A 20834-nucleotide genomic window follows, 5' to 3' on the forward strand; every position below is an offset into this window, starting at 1 on the left:
TTTTAATTATTTATTTTTATAGTACAGAAAAACACAACTGAGTAATTTTTTCAGGCTCCACATAGGCTATGGAGAAAAAAAAGAACCAAAACTGTGTAGTTCAGCAGCGTCTTTAAATGCACAATGGGGCAGAGTTCTTTTGAAATCACATCCTTTTTGCTAGATTTAGGCCGTGTTCACATGTAAAGTAAGGGTATGTTCACACTGGGCGTTTTTTTGCTGTGTTTTTTAAATGCTAATTTTCAGCTGCTTTTTACAGTACCAGCAAAGCCTATGAGATTTCAGAAATCTCATGCACACACATTGGGTTTTTTTTTGTCATCAGGATTTTGTGCTTTGCTGCGTTTTTTGGAGCATGTCACTTCTTTCAGCGTTTTTGCAGCTGTTTTCACCCATTGGCTTGAATAGGTGATCAAAAAACACTGCAAAAACGCAGATATCATTATTTGCAGCTTTTTTTTTCTGCAGAAAAGTCACGGACAGCAACTCAACTTTATTAGCATGCACAAAGAGACACAAGTTAGCCCACATCGACAACAAAAACGCACCTAAACCTGCATTTTTGCCACAGCTTCTTTCCTGCCAAGAAATCAGGTTTTACTGCAGCAAAAACGGCCAGTGAGAACATACCTTAAATGTTGCTTTTTTCTGCTGCTTTTTTCTTTTTTTGCACAGAAATTCTGTTGCATTTGACTGTCCCCAGCAAAGTGGATGTAATTTCATGAAAACTGCGCCCCGTCATCTATAGACACTGCTGAACTGGGCGGTTTTGGTGATTTTTTTTTCTGTACAGGGTTCTATGGGGAGCTTGAAAAATGCACGTAAAAAAACGCAGGTACAGGCCTGCGAAGGCCCTCCGGATTATGTCAGCGTGCATGCGCATATACACATCCTCATAGCTCATTGGGCGGACATTGCTGCATTTCCCATGCTTTTACTTCAGAATGCTAATAATATTTCTTGACTTTTCAGCAAGTTTTGTTACTTACCCAAAACAAAGATGGCGGTCAGACATTCAGCTCATTAGGATGATAAACACCTTCCTGTTTCAGACGCCATTTTGCCGACGTCCAAGACTAGGACTGCCCATCACTAATCCACAAACACACACCAAAAAATGATATGACTTCCTATAGAGCAGCGCCGGCACTGCCGTTACTGTGGGAGACACACGTCGCCATCACATGTCCTGTGCAGTTACGTCAGCGGTCTCCTCGGAGCTATGACGCTACCACAGAGCGCGGCTCAGAGGACATTTTTACCTCTAGTGGTCACATTTCCTGGCGTGACGTAACCTGTGCGCATGTCATGTGATCAGCGGCAGAGGTCGGCGTGCTGCTCTGCCGCACAGAGGTAACGCTTGTCCTGCCGGGTGTTCATATGGGACGGCGGCTCCTTAGTGTTTAGTCACTGCGGCTTCAAGCCATTGCTGGCTGTGATCAACCGTGGGTGACGTGCTGGTCCTTGTAGTTCCCCTTGGCCGCTGAGCTTTGTGTCACATGTTGTAGGGGGTGTCTAAAGTAATTGTCACGTGTATTTACCTTTGCACTGATGGTGGGAAAGGACTGGTCTGAAATCTAGTGCCCCTGTATGAGTGGGCTGTGTGTGCAGGGACCTGGGGGGGGGGGTGAAGGGTGCAGGCTCCTTGGGGGGATGAAGGGTGCAGGGTCCTGGGGGGGGAGGGGATGAAGGGTGCAGGCTCCTTGGGGGGGAGGGGGGATGAAGGGTGCAGGCTCCTTGGGGGGGAGGGGGGATGAAGGGTGCAGGGTCCTGGGGGGGGGAGGGGATGAAGGGTGCAGGCTCCTTGGGGGGGAGGGGGGATGAAGGGTGCAGGCTCCTTGGGGGGGAGGGGAAATGAAGGGTGCAGGCTCCTTGGGGGGGGATGAAGGGTGCAGGCTCCTTGGGGGGGAGGGGAATGAAGGGTGCAGGCTCCTTGGGGGGGGATGAAGGGTGCAGGCTCCTTGGGGGGGAGGGGGAATGAAGGGCGCAGGCTCCTTGGGGGGGGGGGGGGATGAAGGGTGCAGGCTCCTTGGGGGCAGTGGAAGAGTCCAGGTTAATCCTTGGTCCTCATTCTGGACCTTTCACAACAGCATTATGTGACCATAGCTGTGTCCAGGGTGATGACGGTCACAGAGGACCAATGACAGGAAATATAAGGCGCACGCTCACATTAGATGTATGTTTGGGTCACCATATAATATTGATGGGGGGTCCATTGATCAGTCAGGGTTTGGTCCAGGAGCCGATATCCAGCTGCCAGGGCGAAGAGGAGATGTCTAGAAAAAGTCTGAAAACTTCTGTCCACAACTGTAGAGTGGAACATAAAAGTGATGGCGCTGTATGAGATGGTGATACCGCTGTGAACGTGATTGTCCCCTATTCAGGTCTCTCTTCAGCTGGTTTAAGATCTGGGACCTTCCTGAAAACTGCGGCAGCATTTCCTCATTTAACTACCCTGTGTTTTAGACTATAATTTTTTTAGTTTATAAGACGCACCCCAGGTTTAGACAGCAAAAGATAGGGAAAACCATTTTGTTATTTAAACTTCCCTGGTGGTACAAAGTGGAGGGGTTATCACTAATGTGCTAGGGTAGAATAGGGAATAATACATGTATTGTTAGTGTCTATCTGCAGTGTGTATTAGATGCACAGCTCTGCTACCTATGCCCATTTACATACACTATACATTCCTATTTCTCACAGTTCCTGCACAAGCTGTGCAGCTGAAGAAACTTCCACACTATTAACACAAGGACCTTTCAGGTCATGTGATCAGTCACATGACTTGAAAGGTCCTTTAATTACTTGTGTGGAAGGTCCTTCAGCTCGTGTAGCTTCTGTGCAGGTCAGTAATTGTCAGGAAGAGAGAGAGCAGTTCTCTCTGTGATCAGGAAAGATGCCGTGTTAGTGCTCTACCAGGGATTCAAGCTTGAGGAGGATAATTTGCATATTCCAGGTGCCTTCTGGGAAAAGCGAAGAGTCTCCCTAAGCAAGAAGATCGTTGGGTACAGCCGGGACCAGCTGCTTGGAAAGCATCACCAAACCAGGGATTCAAGCTTGAGGAGGATAATTTGCATATTCCAGGTGCCTTCTGGGAAAAGCGAAGAGTCTCCCTAAGCAAGAAGATTGTTGGGTACAGCCGGGACCAGCTGCTTGGAAAGCATCACCAAACCAGGGATTCAAGCTTGAGGAGGATAATTTGCATATTCCAGGTGCCTTCTGGGAAAAGCGAAGAGTCTCCCTAAGCAAGAAGATCGTTGGGTACAGCCGGGACCAGCTGCTTGGAAAGCATCACCAAACCAGGGATTCAAGCTTGAGGAGGATAATTTGCATATTCCAGGTGCCTTCTGGGAAAAGCGAAGAGTCTCCCTAAGCAAGAGGATCGTTGGGTACAGCCGGGACCAGCTGCTTGGAAAGCATCACCAAACCAGGGATTCAAGCTTGAGGAGGATAATTTGCATATTCCAGGTGCCTTCTGGGAAAAGCGAAGAGTCTCCCTAAGCAAGAAGATCGTTGGGTACAGCCGGGACCAGCTGCTTGGAAAGCATCACCAAACCAGGGATTCAAGCTTGAGGAGGATAATTTGCATATTCCAGGTGCCTTCTGGGAAAAGCGAAGAGTCTCCCTAAGCAAGAAGATCGTTGGGTACAGCCGGGACCAGCTGCTTGGAAAGCATCACCAAACCAGGGATTCAAGCTTGAGGAGGATAATTTGCATATTCCAGGTGCCTTCTGGGAAAAGCGAAGAGTCTCCCTAAGCAAGAAGATCGTTGGGTACAGCCGGGACCAGCTGCTTGGAAAGCATCACCAAACCAGGGATTCAAGCTTGAGGAGGATAATTTGCATATTCCAGGTGCCTTCTGGGAAAAGCGAAGAGTCTCCCTAAGCAAGAAGATCGTTGGGTACAGCCGGGACCAGCTGCTTGGAAAGCATCACCAAACCGCGCGCCGAATTTTTGCCTGTAGGACATTATTGCAAGAAAGCTTGGCTGAGTAGATTACACAAGAAGGAAAACACACAGCAAGTCAGCAGGATCTAGGAGCAACATGGCAGATGTGACAACCTACATGGTGAGCTGCAGCATGTGCTACATGTTCACAGATCGACCAGAAGAAGAATCCAATTTCACCTGTCAGAAGTGTAGACTAGTGGCCCTTTTAGAAGAAAAGGTGCGGGGTCTGGAAGAAAGAATAGCAACTTTGAAACTCATCAAAGAGAATGAAGACTTCCTAGACAGAACAGAAGCATCTCTACTGGTCGCAGAAGGTGAAAAAAGTGTCAGAACCTCCAAAAGCAGATGAGTGGAAGCATGTGACCAAAAGAAGCAAGAAGACCATGGAGAAATCACCAACCACACAACTGAAGAACCGATATCAAATCTTTGTAGAGGATGAAGATGGCACCCCTAAGGATGAAGCAATACCAGCAAGCAAAAAAGAAAAGGGCACGCAGCAACAAGTGACAGCAAAAAGTACAGCCAAGAAGCAACGAAGAGTGGTGGTGGTGGGAGACTCACTACTGAGAGGCACAGAAGCAGCCATCTGCAGACCGGACATAACCGCAAGAGAAGTATGCTGCCTTCCAGGTGCGATGATCAAGGATGTGACCGATAGGATACCAAAGCTCTTCAGCTCCAAGGACGTCCACCCATTTCTTCTGATACATGTTGGCACCAATGACACGGCAAGGAAGGACCTACCGACAATCTGCAAGGACTTTGAAGAGTTGGGGAAGAAAGTAAAGGAACTGGATGCACAGGTAGTTTTTTCTTCTATCCTTCCAGTAGACGGGCATGGCACCAGGAGATGGAACAGGATCCTTGATGCGAACTGGCTAAGACGATGGTGCAGACAACAAGGATTCGGATTCCTGGACCACAGTGTGAATTACTTGTACGATGGACTCCTCGCCAGAGACGGACTACACCTCAACAAACCTGGGAAACACACATTCGCCAGAAGACTTGCTACGCTCGTCAGGAGGGCGTTAAACTAGAAGAAGAGGGGACGGGAAGAAAAACATTAGACTTGAACAAAGAAGACCAAGGAAAACATACTCAGAAGGGAGGTAAGAACATTTCTAAAACAATCCACAGCGAGGAGATTGGAACAAAACAAAATCCTCTAAACTGCATGCTCGCAAACGCCAGAAGCCTGACAAACAAGATGGAAGAACTAGAAGCAGAAATATCTACAGGTAACTTTGACATAGTGGGAATAACCGAGACATGGTTAGATGAAAGCTATGACTGGGCAGTTAACTTACAGGGTTACAGTCTGTTTAGAAAGGATCGTAAAAATCGGAGAGGAGGAGGGGTTTGTCTCTATGTAAAGTCTTGTCTAAAGTCCACTTTAAGAGAGGATATTAGCGAAGGGAATGAGGATGTCGAGTCCATATGGGTCGAAATTCATGGAGGGAAAAATGGTAACAAAATTCTCATTGGGGTCTGTTACAAACCCCCAAATATAACAGAAATCATGGAAAGTCTACTTCTAAAGCAGATAGATGAAGCTGCAACCCATAATGAGGTCCTGGTTATGGGGGACTTTAACTACCCGGATATTAACTGGGAAACAGAAACCTGTGAAACCCATAAAGGTAACAGGTTTCTGCTAATAACCAAGAAAAATTATCTTTCACAATTGGTGCAGAATCCAACCAGAGGAGCAGCACTTTTAGACCTAATACTATCTAATAGACCTGACAGAATAACAAATCTGCAGGTGGTCGGGCATCTAGGAAATAGCGACCACAATATTGTACAGTTTCACCTGTCTTTCACTAGGGGGACTTGTCAGGGAGTCACAAAAACACTGAACTTTAGGAAGGCAAAGTTTGACCAGCTTAGAGATGCCCTTAATCTGGTAGACTGGGACAATATCCTCAGAAATAAGAATACAGATATTAAATGGGAAATGTTTAAGAACATCCTAAATAGGCAGTGTAAGCGGTTTATACCTTGTGGGAATAAAAGGACAAGAAATAGGAAAAACCCAATGTGGCTAAACAAAGAAGTAAGACAGGCAATTAACAGTAAAAAGAAAGCATTTGCACTACTAAAGCAGGATTGCACCATTGAAGCTCTAAAAAACTATAGGGAGAAAAATACTTTATCTAAAAAACTAATTAAAGCTGCCAAAAAGGAAACAGAGAAGCACATTGCTAAGGAGAGTAAAACTAATCCCAAACTGTTCTTCAACTATATCAATAGTAAAAGAATAAAAACTGAAAATGTAGGCCCCTTAAAAAATTGTGAGGAAAGAATGGTTGTAGATGACGAGGAAAAAGCTAACATATTAAACACCTTCTTCTCCACGGTATTCACGGCGGAAAATGAAATGCTAGGTGAAATCCCAAGAAACAATGAAAACCCTATATTAAGGGTCACCAATCTAACCCAAGAAGAGGTGCGAAACCGGCTAAATAACATCAAAATAGATAAATCTCCGGGTCCGGATGGCATACACCCACGAGTACTAAGAGAACTAAGTAATGTAATAGATAAACCATTATTTCTTATTTTTAGGGACTCTATAGCGACAGGGTCTGTCCCGCAGGACTGGCGCATAGCAAATGTGGTGCCAATATTCAAAAAGGGCTCTAAAAGTGAACCCGGAAATTATAGGCCAGTAAGTCTAACCTCTATTGTTGGTAAAATATTTGAAGGGTTTCTGAGGGATGTTATTCTGGATTATCTCAATGAGAATAACTGTTTAACTCCATATCAGCATGGGTTTATGAGAAATCGCTCCTGTCAAACCAATCTAATCAGTTTTTATGAAGAGGTAAGCTATAGGCTGGACCACGGTGAGTCATTGGACGTGGTATATCTCGATTTTTCCAAAGCGTTTGATACCGTGCCGCACAAGAGGTTGGTACACAAAATGAGAATGCTTGGTCTGGGGGAAAATGTGTGTAAATGGGTTAGTAACTGGCTTAGTGATAGAAAGCAGAGGGTGGTTATAAATGGTATAGTCTCTAACTGGGTCGCTGTGACCAGTGGGGTACCGCAGGGGTCAGTATTGGGACCTGTTCTCTTCAACATATTCATTAATGATCTGGTAGAAGGTTTACACAGTAAAATATCGATATTTGCAGATGATACAAAACTATGTAAAGCAGTTAATACAAGAGAAGATAGTATTCTGCTACAGATGGATCTGGATAAGTTGGAAACTTGGGCTGAAAGGTGGCAGATGAGGTTTAACAATGATAAATGTAAGGTTATACACATGGGAAGAAGGAATCAATATCACCATTACACACTGAACGGGAAACCACTGGGTAAATCTGACAGGGAGAAGGACTTGGGGATCCTAGTTAATGATAAACTTACCTGAAGCAGCCAGTGCCAGGCAGCAGCTGCCAAGGCAAACAGGATCATGGGGTGCATTAAAAGAGGTCTGGATACACATGATGAGAGCATTATACTGCCTCTGTACAAATCCCTAGTTAGACCGCACATGGAGCACTGTGTCCAGTTTTGGGCACCGGTGCTCAGGAAGGATATAATGGAACTAGAGAGAGTACAAAGGAGGGCAACAAAATTAATAAAGGGGATGGGAGAACTACAATACCTAGATAGATTAGCGAAATTAGGATTATTTAGTCTCGAAAAAAGACGACTGAGGGGCGATCTAATAACCATGTATAAGTATATAAGGGGACAATACAAATATCTCGCTGAGGATTTGTTTATACCAAGGAAGGTGACGGGCACAAGGGGGCATTCTTTGCGTCTGGAGGAGAGAAGGTTTTTCCACCAACATAGAAGAGGATTCTTTACTGTTAGGGCAGTGAGAATCTGGAATTGCTTGCCTGAGGAGGTGGTGATGGCGAACTCAGTCGAGGGGTTCAAGAGAGGCCTGGATGTCTTCCTGGAGCAGAACAATATTGTATCATACAATTATTAGGTTCTGTAGAAGGACGTAGATCTGGGGATTTATTATGATGGAATATAGGCTGAACTGGATGGACAAATGTCTTTTTTCGGCCTTACTAACTATGTTACTATGTTACTCCATCACAGGAAGCAGCTCCCAGACTATAAGACGCATGCATTTCTTAACAAGAGTTTATCTTGGTAAAGCACCACTCCAGCAGGGCTTTTTGTGGACCACTGGAGTGGTTCTTTAAATGAGATTACCCTGCCCCTCGTCTCCTACTCGCCTGCTGTCGCCTTCATACTTTTCCAGCATCGGTTTCCGGTGAAGAGTGACTTGCCGGCAGCTCCAGTGTTTCATGGAGCAAGCAATGAGGTCACAAATAGAGTAGATACAAGTCTATAAGAGCCTTGTTCTGATTCTCATAGACTTGCACTGAGCTCTTATGGTTTAACTTCGGTAAAGGGTGAAGCCGTCGGAAGATGAGTATACGAACAGGGGCCTTGCCTTTAAAGAAACAAATAACCACTGCAGTGGTGCTGTAAGAATTGTGACTCATAGTCTGAAAAATATGGTGAATGAAACAAGACTATTCAGACCCTTCTTTAATTGCATTTCTGCTGCTCATTTTGTCCCATGTAGGAAAATGAATAGGAAACTCTTACAGAGGATAGAACAGGCTGTCCAGATGCACAGTGTGTGCCGACAGTCCCATTTCCAGTGCTTCAGAAATCTATCTACCAGACAATGGAGACCTGTGCTGTTCCTTCCTCAGTCATCGGCTGCCGTTTGCTGTTTTCCTGAAGCAGGCCCCCTTCTGAAGATGACCACAGCACAATGCAGGTTCTTATCCGCCAAGAAGGTACTAATCCCCCTCACTGCATAGAGCACTGATCCCAGCATTAGATTGATTCCTGCAGCGGGGAAAGATAAATGAGTACACCCTGTAGAAGGTTTTTTTTCCTTTGCAGCTACAGATACTGCCATGTATACAAATAACAATAACTCGCCAGTGGAATTCTCCATCATTGCAGCACCTTACGGGTCCTCTCTGGTCCTGCAGTGATGATGTCTGTCCGCTACCTCACTGCTGCATCCAATCACTGGCCTCAGCGGTTACGTTCCATACATACAAATCTCACGTACAGAGATTGATCTGGCTGCAGCAGCAGAGCCGTGAGGTTAATAAGTAAGGCAGATTTTTGTGTAGATACATTTCAGTGTCCATGCAGCCCCAGCTTCTAGTAATTTGTATTTGATCACATTTCTTATACTGGGGCTGATTTTGTAAAATCCCAGAAAAAAAAATCTTTGTACATTTGGGTCAGAACTACAATGTGACTTGTGCACAACCTACGTGATCCATAGCTTTATAATGGACCAGATAGGTAAAGGAGTCTGTTTTTAGAGCTTTCAATAGCGAAATCAGCTGCATTAGTACATGGAAATATAGATTTGATATTTCTGCATATTCTAAGTCCTCGTGTACTGTGCAAAGAATGGTACAAAAGGCTTTCCTATAGATGAGTCTATTCATATCTGACCCATACAGTATTTCCACTAGTCCCGAATGCCCAGAATTCAGCCTACATTCACACGTCCATATCTATTGTTATAGCCATGTAAAATTTATCTCTTGTCATCCATATTGCTTTGTAGTACTGGAGGTATTTTTGCATCTGTTTTTAAAAACTGAAGGAGGCAATTGTCTGAACTTCTATTCAGGATCCTAACAATGAATCCATAAAAAAGAAAACAGATGAAACTAGGATCGAAAACTGAAGGCTACGTGCACACGATGTCTTAGATGAATTTTCCCAGGCAAAGCTACTCAGCTAAACGCTGGTGGTTGTTTTCTTGAAGCAACTTCACCGTGGTTTTGCCAACTTTTTTTCTGGCGTTTTTTTTTTTACTTTTTACCGTACAGACAGCAGAAGCCCTCTGAAGAATGAGCGTGTCACTTCTTTTAACAGCTTCATGGTTTCTGATCTTTAAAGTGGATAAAAGAAGTTATATAAGTCAGAACATGTGCACAGCAGTGTCGTTTTCACGAGCTGTGCAGTATGTTCATTTTATAGGATGTTTTTGCTGCGCTTTTTCAGGCGCTATCTGCCTGAAAAAGACAGTGTGTGCACATAGCCATACAAAGTATTTTGTCCGTATTTTAGCAGTTTATCCTGATCCCCATAGGCTTTAATGGCCAAGTCTGATACACAAGATGGAGGAGCGTAGGACATGCACAGAGTTTCGCGGACTGAACACACATCCATTTATATTTTTGGCACAATGAATCTCTGAGTCCATTTGCTGTGATAAAAAAAAAAGAAAGAAATTGACCTGGGAGATGTGACTGCAGCCTAAAGGTACCGTCACACTGAACGATATCGCTAGCGATCCGTGACGTTGCAGCGTCCTGGCTAGCGATATCGTTCAGTTTGACAGGCAGCAGCGATCAGGATCCTGCTGTGATGTCGTTGGTCGCTGCAGAAAGTCCAGCGCTTTATTTTGTCGCTGGACCTCCTGCAGACATCGCTGAATCGGCGTGTGTGACGCCGATTCAGCGATGTCTTCACTGGTAACCAGGATAAACATCGGGTTACTAAGCGCAGGGCCGCGCTTAGTAACCCGATGTTTACCCTGGTTACCAGCGTAAAAGTTAAAAAAACCAAAACACTACATACTTACCTTCCGCTGTCTGTCCCCGGCGCCGTGCTTCTTTGCACTGGCTGTGAGCGCCGGCCAGCCGGAAAGCACAGCGGTGACGTCACCGCTCTGCTTTCCGGCCGCTGTGCTCACAGTCAGTGCAGGAAAGCACAGCGCCGGGGACAGACAGCGGAAGGTAAGTATGTAGTGTTTTGGTTTTTTTACTTTTACGATGGTAACCAGGGTAAACATCGGGTTACTAAGCGCAACCCTGCGCTTAGTAACCCGATGTTTACCCTGGTTACCGGCATCGTTGGTCGCTGGAGAGCTGTCTGTGTGACAGCTCTCCAGCGACCAAACAGCGACGCTGCAGCGATCGACATCGTTGTCGGTATCGCTGCAGCGTCGCTATGTGTGAAGGTACCTTTAGTTAAAGGGAATCTGTCACCCCAAAAATGGCCTATAAACTAAGGCCACTGGCATCAGGGGCTTATCTGCAGCATTTTGTAATGCTGTAGATAAGCCCCCAATATATCCTGAAAGATAAGAAAAACAGGTTATATTATACTCACCCAGTGGCGGTCCCGCTGCGGTCCGGTCTGATGGGTGACCGGGTCCGGGGCCTCCCATTTTCATACGATGACGTCCTCTTGTATTCACGCTGCGGCGCAGGTGTATTTTATTTGCCCCGTTGAGGGCAGCTCAAAGTACTGCAGTGCGCAGGGGCAGGGAAAGGTCAGAGAGGCCTGGCACCTACGCACTGCAGTACTTTGCTCTGCCCTCAACAGGACAGATAAAGTACCCCTTCGCAGGAGCCGCAGCTGGAAGAAAAGAAGAGGACGCCCATCAGACCGGACCGCAGCGGGACCGCCCCTGGGTGAGTATAATATAACCTGTTTTTCTTATCTTTCAGGATACATCGGAGGGCTTATCTTCAGCATTACAGAATGCTGTAGATAAGCCCCTGATGCCGGTGGCCTTAAGGTACCTTCACACATAACGATATCGTTAAGGATATCGTTGCAACGTCACGCTTTTTGTGACAGTTTAACGATCCCGCTAACGATATCTTTGTGTGACAACGACCAACGATCAGGCCCCTGCTGGGAGATCGTTGGTCGTGGGGAATGATCAGGACCTTTTTTTGGTCGCTGATCACCCCGCTGTCATCGCTAGATCGGCGTGTGTGACGCCGATCTAGCGATGTGTTCACCTGTAAGCAGGGTAAACATCGGGTTACTAAGTGCAGGGCCGCGCTTAGTAACCCGATATTTACCCTGGTTACCATTGTAAAAGTAAAAAAAAAAAACAAAAAAACAGTATATACTCACATTCCGATGTCTGTCACTTCCCCCGCCGTCAGCTTCCCTGCACTGTGTCAGCGCCGGCCGTAAAGCAGAGCACAGCGGTGACGTCACCGCTCTGCTTTACAGCCGGCGCTGACACAGTGCAGGGAAGCTAACGGCGGGGGACGTGACAGACATCGGAATGTGAGTATGTAGTGTTTTTTTTTTTACTTTTACAATCGTAACCAGGGTAAATATCGGGTTACTAAGCGCGGCCCTGAACTTAGTAACCTAATGTTTACCCTGGTTACCCGGGGACTTCGGCATCGTTGAAGACAGTTTCAACGATGCCAAAGTCGTTCCCCTGATCGTTGGTCGCTGGAGAGAGCTGTCTGTGTGACAGCTCCACAGCGACCACAGAACGACTTACCAACGATCACGGCCAAGTCGTATCGCTGGTCGTGATCGTTTGTAAGTCGTTTAGTGTAAAGGTACCTTTAGTTTATAGGCCATTTTTTGGGGGGACAGATTCCCTTTAATAACTGTTGGCAAAAAGACGGCCAAGAGTTTCACTGAAGACATTTTTTTCTTTTTTATTGATCAGCAGAGGCATTATCATAATGTCTGTGAGGTCTTTCTACAGTGTCAGGAAATCTTATTTTTTTTACCATACGCAGAATTTGACAGTAACGCAGATTTTTCTTCTATTATTATTTGATAGGAGAAATTACAGAAAAAAGAGAAGTTAAAGCCAATCAAGGTGAAAGAGCAGAAGCAGCTGGTAGAAGTGTGGCACAACATGACCGTTTGTGAATTGGCTAAAGCCATGGGTAGAGATATCGGTGAGTGCCTCCTTTTTGTTTTTAACTCTTGACTTTTCAACAAATACATTTAGCTGATGATGGAGTGCGGATTAACTGCATCCAGATATGATTGTGATCACCATAATAGACAGAATCTGAATTACAAAGATACTTATTTAAGGGATTTCCAGGATAATACATTGATGGCCACTTGACAGGGCAGATCATTGAATAGGACCGTCCACAATGCTCTTGTTCATGAGGGATTTTGGCGTTGCAGGATTAATTTATTGGGAACCTGTCAAGTGATTCACTGTGACCAAATTATAAGCAGTGTAAAAGAGGGGCATGCGCATAAAATTTATTATGAACTGCTGTAGCATTATAGTGAAAGCTTTGTTTAGAAGAAATCTATCAAAAGGAGCAACCCTCCAAAGCGTCTATATGAGCAGGCAAATCATAGAAAGCTGAATAAAATGACACCTTGATGTCTGTGATCCAATGTCTTATTCCAGAGAAATTCACTCTTTTCTTAATCTGTAAATGAGCTGTTAAGATCTATGGGTAGGAAATAGATCTGTCTGAGAATCTGCCTCCAGAACAAATTTTAAATGAAAGTGGGAGTTACCAGTGTGAGACATGTAATGACTGACAGTCTGCTCTCCTGATCTACATGTCTCAAAACTAGTAATGCGCCCTTTCATTTAAAAGTAGCTCTAGAGGCAAATTCTCAGGGAGATCTATCTCCGGCCCATAGATCGTAACAGCTCATTTACATATTAAGAAAAGTGAGGATTTCTCTGTAATAAGATATCAGATCACAGATATCAAGGTATCACTTTATCCATCTTCTTGCATTTGACCTATTCTCACATGTAGACATCTTAGGAGTGTTGAGCCCACTGACACATTCCCTTTAGAAAGGAGGTGGGAAGAGAGCGGAAAATCGTGGGTGAGAACAGCCAGCTTCTCTCTGCTAGATTGACTGGTCTCTCCCTATCTATGTACCTGTATGTGTCTCCTCATGTTATAAACAGAACAGTAAGTTGATTTTGGGTAATACACGGGAGCAAAATTTGTCATGGGTCCTCCTAACACAATATTTTTGTTATTTCAGATAACATCTATGAAACTCTGATTTTCTCAGACTTTGATGTAGACAATTTAAAACCATCATCTGCACTAAGCGAAGAGATGATTAAGGCAGCCATAAAGAAGTCTGGTATGAAGTACATGTACACGGAGGAGAAGGTAGAGAAAGTCGTGGAAAATAAAGATGCAGTGAAAAGGTATTCTTGTAATCAACTGGAGTCTTTTCTTTAGTGTCTTGTACAGTTGCCAAATGAGAACAGAAATACACTAGTAAAGCGCACCCCTGGATAATACAAAATAATTTATATTGAAGAAAGTGATGTAATAAAACCACCATATAACCAAAACGACAGCAGACTCTGTCCACCCTAAATAAGTGCACAACGGGCAAAGCTTAGTTATACAGTACAGGTGATGAAATATTGCACAATACCCAATGTGTAGACTGCGTGTGAGTTTCGCCCTTCAGTAGCCCGAAAATTATGCACAGCAGAGTGCACGTTTGCTCTGGCAGCACCATTATAATCTATGGCTCTGTTGGTGCATGCGTTCAAATCCCATTTTGCCGAGGGTTCGGACACAAGGCCCGATAAGGCCACCTAGTGTGTACTAAATGCAATGTGAAACACCCCTAAGGCGCAATTGAAATGAACCACTCGGACCTATTAATATTTTTGTTCCCTTTCCAGAGCTCCTGCAGACCCTTCTCTACTGGTGCCCAGACACCCTGTAGTTACTATCATGGGACATGTAGATCATGGGAAAACAACATTGCTCGACCAGCTGAGGAAATCCCAGATTGCAGCAATGGAGGCCGGTGGTATCACCCAGCACATTGGAGCATTCAGTGGTGAGACGTGCTTGGAGAGTTGTTTCCACCTCAGTTAAATATCTATTTCTAGGCTGTAATCACTCAAACCTATGGTCTAAAGAGTCTGCCGTCATAGTATTTTATTCCAGTATTAACAATATTCTGAGATATTGGAATTCTCCAACATTGCTATATATTTGGCTTCATTGCATCTGTAAGTCCACTTCACCTGATGTACTGCTCTGATACTATATACTTGTACAGCATGAAGGCAGCACTCTGCGTAGGCAGCAATCCAGATATACAGCAAGGGTCTGCCTGGTAGTGACAGCAGTCTGCAGCTATACCAATCCTGTTATGGCTGAGTTTCATTCTAAATGGTTTTTGCCACCAATGAGAAATCAAAGCTGTTTCTTCAGTGTGTGATCAGTGCAGGGCTAGCCGCCTGCACCACTGCTGATCACAGAAACAAACTCCAAGGAACCTGTCACCACATTTTCCCAGTATAAACTAAGGCCACCATCTTTAACAAGTCCAACCCACTCTGCATATCCTAAAAAAAACCTTTTATAATACCCCCTCCAATAAGGAATGGCCCAATCAGATGGGTGCCGCTGGTTTTGCTTCAGCATTTCCTCTATCCCTGCAATTGCCATCGTCCTTCATGTAGATGACGCACCCCCCGTTGTCCACACAGCGACCCCCCCCCCCCCCCCAATCTCGCTCCTGTGCCGGCCTACTTGGCTCTCTTCTGTTGAGGGCAGAGCCAAGTACTGTAATGTGTGTATTGTGCAGGTGTCTGTCTTTCTGTCGGGTCATCGGTGCTCTCTGTCCTCTCTTGGCACATGCACATCACAGGACTTTGCTCTGCACTCACACAGACAGCGCGGTACACCAAGGCAGGAGTGAGATTGCGTGCGCTATGTGGATGACGTAGGACGTATCATCCACATGAATAGAGGAAGCGCTGAAGCAATAACTGCGATACCACCAGATGGACTGTTCCTTTTGGGGGATTATAAAAGGTATTTATTTTGGATATGCATAGTGGATTGGAGACTTATATACAGGTTGCTGGATTGCTATAAATGAGATGTTAAATGGGTTGTCCACTACTAGGACAACAACTTCTTAAACAAAATGTTAGGCCTCAAATAAAATAATACTTATACTCTCCGCCCGTGCCGGCTCCATTCCAGCAGTGTCAGCACCCACTGTTCTAGGGCTGTGATGCGGTGGAATGACACATGACCTGCGCCCAATCAGTTCTGGCGTCACTGTCCCCACCTTCGGTCAAACTGAACACGAAGAGGGAGTCCGGGATGAGCTGCAGCTGATCCATGGCTTGCTCTTCATGTTCAGTCCTTATGAAGGTGGGGACATTGATCCTAGTTCTCATTGGGTGCCAGTGTCATGTGTTACAACATCGCATCACAGTCCCGGGGAGAGCGAGTGCCGACATTGCGGGAATGGCGCCGGCACGGCAGGAGAGTATAAGCTTTATTTTATCGGGGTCTGAACATTTAGTTTAAGAATGGTTGTCCTGGTAGCAGACAGCTCATTTAAATGTGGTGGCCTTAGTTTATTAGGGGAAAACCAAGTGAGGGGTTCTCCGAGTAAAACAAATTATCATAGTGCTGCAGAATGTGAGACGTCATTGATTGTGGGGGTCTGACCTCTGGGACTTTTTATTTCCTGACCAGGCACTTTTATCCTGTTTCGAAGTGGACTACGTCTCCATTGTCTATAGGGCAGAGCTTGGCATACCCATAGGGAATTAATGGGGCTTCAGTCTGTCATGTGTACCTCCGCTTCATTCAAATGGGGATAAAAGTGCCCTCTTCTTCTGACCTGTGTGGGTCCCAGCACTCATACCCCCCTCCTACCAATTTACCATTTTTCTCTTATCGCCTTTCATTGGGGGACACAGGAACCATGGGTGTATGCTGCTGACACTATGCAAATAAAAAAGTTAGCTCCTCCTCTGCAGTGTACACCCTACCGACAGGAAGTAGGATATTCAGTTTAGCTTAGTGTCAGTAGGAGGTGGACACGGGTCTTTCATTAGACCCTTATCTACCTCAATGTGCGTCGTTTCTTTTCAGGTTTTTCCGGAGGGATACAGGGTGAACAGTCACACCTGTAGTCCCACAGTGCGGACTATGAGTACGGCGTGTACTGCCACCCCGTATCCTCATAGATCCCTCACCAGGACCAAGATCCTAGCACACAAGCGTGCTCAGAAGTCCGGTCCTGGCTCCGTCCCCCACCCACTCGCCCACCAGAGCCTGTCGGTTGCGGAGACGAGGACGTCCATCAGCTCCCTGGACGTCTCATTCCTCTTCAGGTTAGTAACGACGTGGGATATTTAAGGTGAGTATTTTCCCCATTCCATCCCACCCCATACAGATCTCTTTACCGCGCGGCGGCCGTGCTTTTCTGTCTGCCGCGCCGCTTCCATAGCTGCGGCCGTTCTGCCTCCTGTTCTGGCCCCTGCGACCGTACGATTCCGGCCGCCCTTAGCGCCAGCTGTGCCAGCGCGGCGGCTCCCCTGCCATCTGTGCCAGCGCGGCGGCATTTGCAGGCCGCCGCGCCGCTTCTGGCCCCTGCGACCGTACGATTCCGGCCGCCCTTAGCGCCATCTGTGCCAGCGCGGCGGCTCCCCTGCCATCTTTGCCAGTGCGGCGGCATTTGCAGGCCGCTTCGGGCCCCTGCAGCCGCGCTTCTCCGGCCGCGATGCCTTTGTCCCAGGCTGCCGCGCCGCTTCCTACCCGCGGTGCACAGCTCCGGCGCCACGGTCTTGCACCGGTGGACGCCGGCCTCTAATTTAGGCCCCGGCTTCTCCCGGGGCCTACTTCCGGCCGCGACTCCGCCACTTCCTCCTTACATCAGGCGGGCTTTTCTCCCGCCCGACTGGTTCAAGTCGGTGAGCTCCGCCCACCAGCGCCATCCTGGTGGTTAGCCCCGCCCACTTTCTTCGCCCCTGAAGTGGTTTTTTGGCTCCAGGACCGCTTTGCGCTGGCTCCTCAAAGCGCATAGCCTGGCGTCCTCATCCCTTGCGGCTCAGCATTGCAGCCGGTCCCGGACAGTAGAGTGTCCCAGAAGTCTGCTCTGTCTGCCTGCACCCCTGCGTTGAGGACCATCCACATCATGAGGTGCAGCTTTCCATCCATCACCTGTCCTGAGTACTAACCTTCTGGCTTCTTCATCGCCATGTCTAATCTTAAGGGAAGTCGCTTTTGTCCTCCCTCTTCTGCCTTAGTCTAACACTTTGCGTGTTGCCTTATGCCCACCGCAGCGTCTGCCGTGAGTAGCTCTGCACCGCAGACTGATACTCTTCCCTTCTGAATTTTTCCTCTCTGTCTCTATCAGTAGCGGATCTCACACGGGTGTCCCAGACCCTTGTGTCCGTGCTAGATCGGTTGCCCCTGCAGACTTCCGTAGTAGCCAGCGGGTCGCAAGAAGCTCCGTCCGAGACTTCTAATACAGGCCGCGAAAGATCCAGACAGGAACGCTGGTCTGAGTTCTCTTCTCGGTCCACTTCGCCCCACGGTCCTTCTCTGTGGTCGACTTCCCCCTGGCCTTTCCCCCCGGAGTCAGGCGAGGCTTTCTCTGATGCGCCTTTGGAGGATAATTTGGAGCCGGATTCGAACCAAATCGCTAACATGAGGGATATGGTTCAAAGCCTCATTGGAGTGACCAATCAGACCTGTGGCATCAAAGATTCCTCTACGAAACCCGCAGATCAGGCGGTTTCGTTTAGACGGTCTAAACTTCCTCCCAAGGGATTGGCTCCTCATCCTGAATTCGAGGAGCTTCTGGCCAGAGAAAGAGCGAATTCGACCAGACGTTCTCAAAGAGACAAGCGTCTTGGAGTCTCATAATCTCTTTCCTCCGGATCTCATTGCCAACCGGATTGAGAGGCGTTAGAGAACGACCTCTCCCCCTGTGGATCCGTCTGCTGCTAGACTTGCCACCAACACAGTCCTTATGCTGTCCGGTGGGGCGGCTATGAAAGATTCCATCGATTGGATTATGGAATCCTTCGTGAAGTCGGCTTTCGAAACTGCCGCATCATCCCAATGCCCGACTTTGGCTTCCACTTGGGTTTCAAAGTCTGTATCTGAGGGGCTAAACAACTCCGTTGGGGCATTCAAGCTGGAGCTCCTTCAGGCCGGCTGGCGGAACTTGCCACCCAGATTACTCACGCAGGGGAATAATTTGTTCCCTGGACGTCGCGTCTTCTGCCGCACAGGCGCCCAGTGATGTTGTTGCCAGCCGTCGCACTGTTTGGCTCAAGAGTCATCAAAGAAGTCCCTTACGAGCCTGCCTTTTCAAGGTTCACGTCCTTTCGGTTCCAAGCTGGACCAAATTATTAAGGACGCCACTGGCGGCACCAGTCCTCTTCTCCAGACCTCGCCCACTTCCCCTTAGGCGGCTACTTCGGTCTTTTCGACCTTTTTCGTAGTTTCGCGGCATCAGATTTCTCTTCGCAACAGCAGAGGCCACAGGCAGGTTAAGAGAAGAAGGTATTCTTCGTCTCACTCTTTCCTGGCGTGCCTTTTACTCCTAAGGCGGATTATCCAGTTCCAGGACTGGAAGTTCCACCTAGGCATGACCCACGACTAGACCCCAGCCCGTTTCTCAGGCTGGGCAACCATCTCCTGTTCCTCAGGGACGTCTGGGTCTCCTCAGTAGAGGACGCATGGGCCAGGGCACTTGTATCCTCTAGATACAAAATCTTCATTTCACGGTCCTGGGATCGTTTTCTTCGAATCCCAACCTCCAAGAGACCCCTCTCTAGTCCCGGGTTTCTTTACAGCCATTTTTTTCCCTCCTTAATCCGGGGTAATCGTTCCCGTCCCAGAACTGGAACGGTTCAACGGTTCACAGGCTTCTCTTCGAATCTTTTTGTACTGACAGAGGACGACAAGGTTCGTCCCAGTCCGGATCTCAATCTGCTGAACAGGAAGTTTCGTCGGAGACACTTCAGGATGATATTCCCTCGTTCAGTAATCGCTTCCATGGAGGCTCAGGAATTTCGGTTTCAGGCTCCCGAAAGTCTATCCATCTTTCCCGACATTCTAGCTGTTGCGGGTGGCTCGTCAACAGGAAGAAGTTCCATGTTGTTCAGCACCTCGTATCTCCGGGCATGTTCTTCGATACTTGTCGGACCAGAGTCTTCCTTCCCGAAGACAGGATATCCCTCCTTTGTCAGGAAGTTCGCTTGCTCCAGGGTTTTCGGCTCCCCTCCTTTCCGACGGGCCTTGAAGGCCCTAAGGAGGTTGGTTGCAACATCGGAAGCAATTTTCCTTTCGCCCGTTTCATTCAAGACTTCTTCAGCAGGCTATTCTATCACAGGGGGACAGGTCTGTCTTTTCCCTGCATCGTCCGATCCGGCTTTCTCCCGGGTCAAACGGTTCCTCGACTGGTGGCCGAGGTCACTTCTCTTATCCCAGAGTAGATCCTTCACAGCATATCCTTCCTTCCAGTTCCCTGGCAGGTGGTGACGATGGACGCCAGCCCGCTCGGCGGAGGCGCGGGGCTTTGTTTCCTGTTCTTTCAGGGTTGTTGGTCGGCGCAGGAGTCCTCTTGGCCGATCAATGTCCTCGAGTTCCGGATCATCTTTCTGTCTTTCCTTCACTGGGTAAGGATTCTCAGCAGCCTGCCAATTCGAATCCAGACAGACAATGACACAGCAGTGGCATATGTCTACCACCAGGGGTGGACTCACGTTCCCTGGCCTCGGCCGAGATTCCAGGATCCTCCTTTGGACAGAGGCAACGGTCCTGGTGAGCTCCGCAGTGCATGTCCCCGGCATGGACTTTTAGGCCGCTGACTTCCTCGGCCGCGAGGGCCTCGCTGCAGGGGAAGGGTACTTCAGGAGGTTTCCTATCAGATTGCCCTTCGATGGGGGACTCCAGAGGTGGACCTCATGGCGTCCCGATTGAACAGGAAGGTCCCTCGGGTCGGCCCAGGGTCCCGTGATCCTCTCACAGTGGTGTTGTCACTCTGGCCATTCCTTGGTCGCAGTTCGTGCTCCCCTATCGGTTCCCACGCCTTCCCTTGCTTTCCAAGCTGTCGAAAAAGATCAAGGCGGGATGGGTGCCGGTCATTCTGATCGTCCTGGATTGGCCCAGGAGGTCTTGGTCTGCAGACATCGTCAATCTTCTCGCGGACACCCCTGGTGCCTTCCAAACGGACCCGATCTGCTGTCTCAGGGTCCGATCTGCCACCCGAATTATCGGTCGCTCACTTTAACGGTGTGGCTGTGGACTCCACAGTTCTAAGAGCGTCCGGCCTTTCGGCCCAGATGA

The 20834-nt window shown here is 47.5% G+C and overlaps 1 protein-coding gene across 4 annotated transcripts in view; it reads left to right on the forward strand.

The window, feature by feature from the left end:
• Nucleotides 1-1300: 1300 nt before the first annotated feature.
• MTIF2 (mitochondrial translational initiation factor 2) overlaps nucleotides 1301-20834 on the forward strand; it is a 62596-nt gene continuing 43062 nt past the window's right edge. For 3 of the 4 annotated variants that reach the window (XR_011321915.1, XM_069768855.1, XM_069768856.1), the window contains exons 1-5: nucleotides 1301-1353; nucleotides 8525-8744; nucleotides 12533-12653; nucleotides 13732-13903; nucleotides 14396-14556. Coding sequence is in view for 3 of the 4 variants with exons in the window: in XM_069768855.1 (XP_069624956.1) it covers nucleotides 1304-1353; nucleotides 8525-8744; nucleotides 12533-12653; nucleotides 13732-13903; nucleotides 14396-14556 (724 nt within the window). In the remaining variant the exon portion in view is untranslated. The remainder of the gene's footprint in view (nucleotides 1354-8524; nucleotides 8745-12532; nucleotides 12654-13731; nucleotides 13904-14395; nucleotides 14557-20834) is intronic. The other variant, XM_069768857.1, reaches the window with a different exon arrangement.

Source organism: Ranitomeya imitator, chromosome 5 (genome assembly GCF_032444005.1).
Source record: "Ranitomeya imitator isolate aRanImi1 chromosome 5, aRanImi1.pri, whole genome shotgun sequence".
Taxonomy (NCBI): Eukaryota; Metazoa; Chordata; class Amphibia; order Anura; family Dendrobatidae; genus Ranitomeya; species Ranitomeya imitator.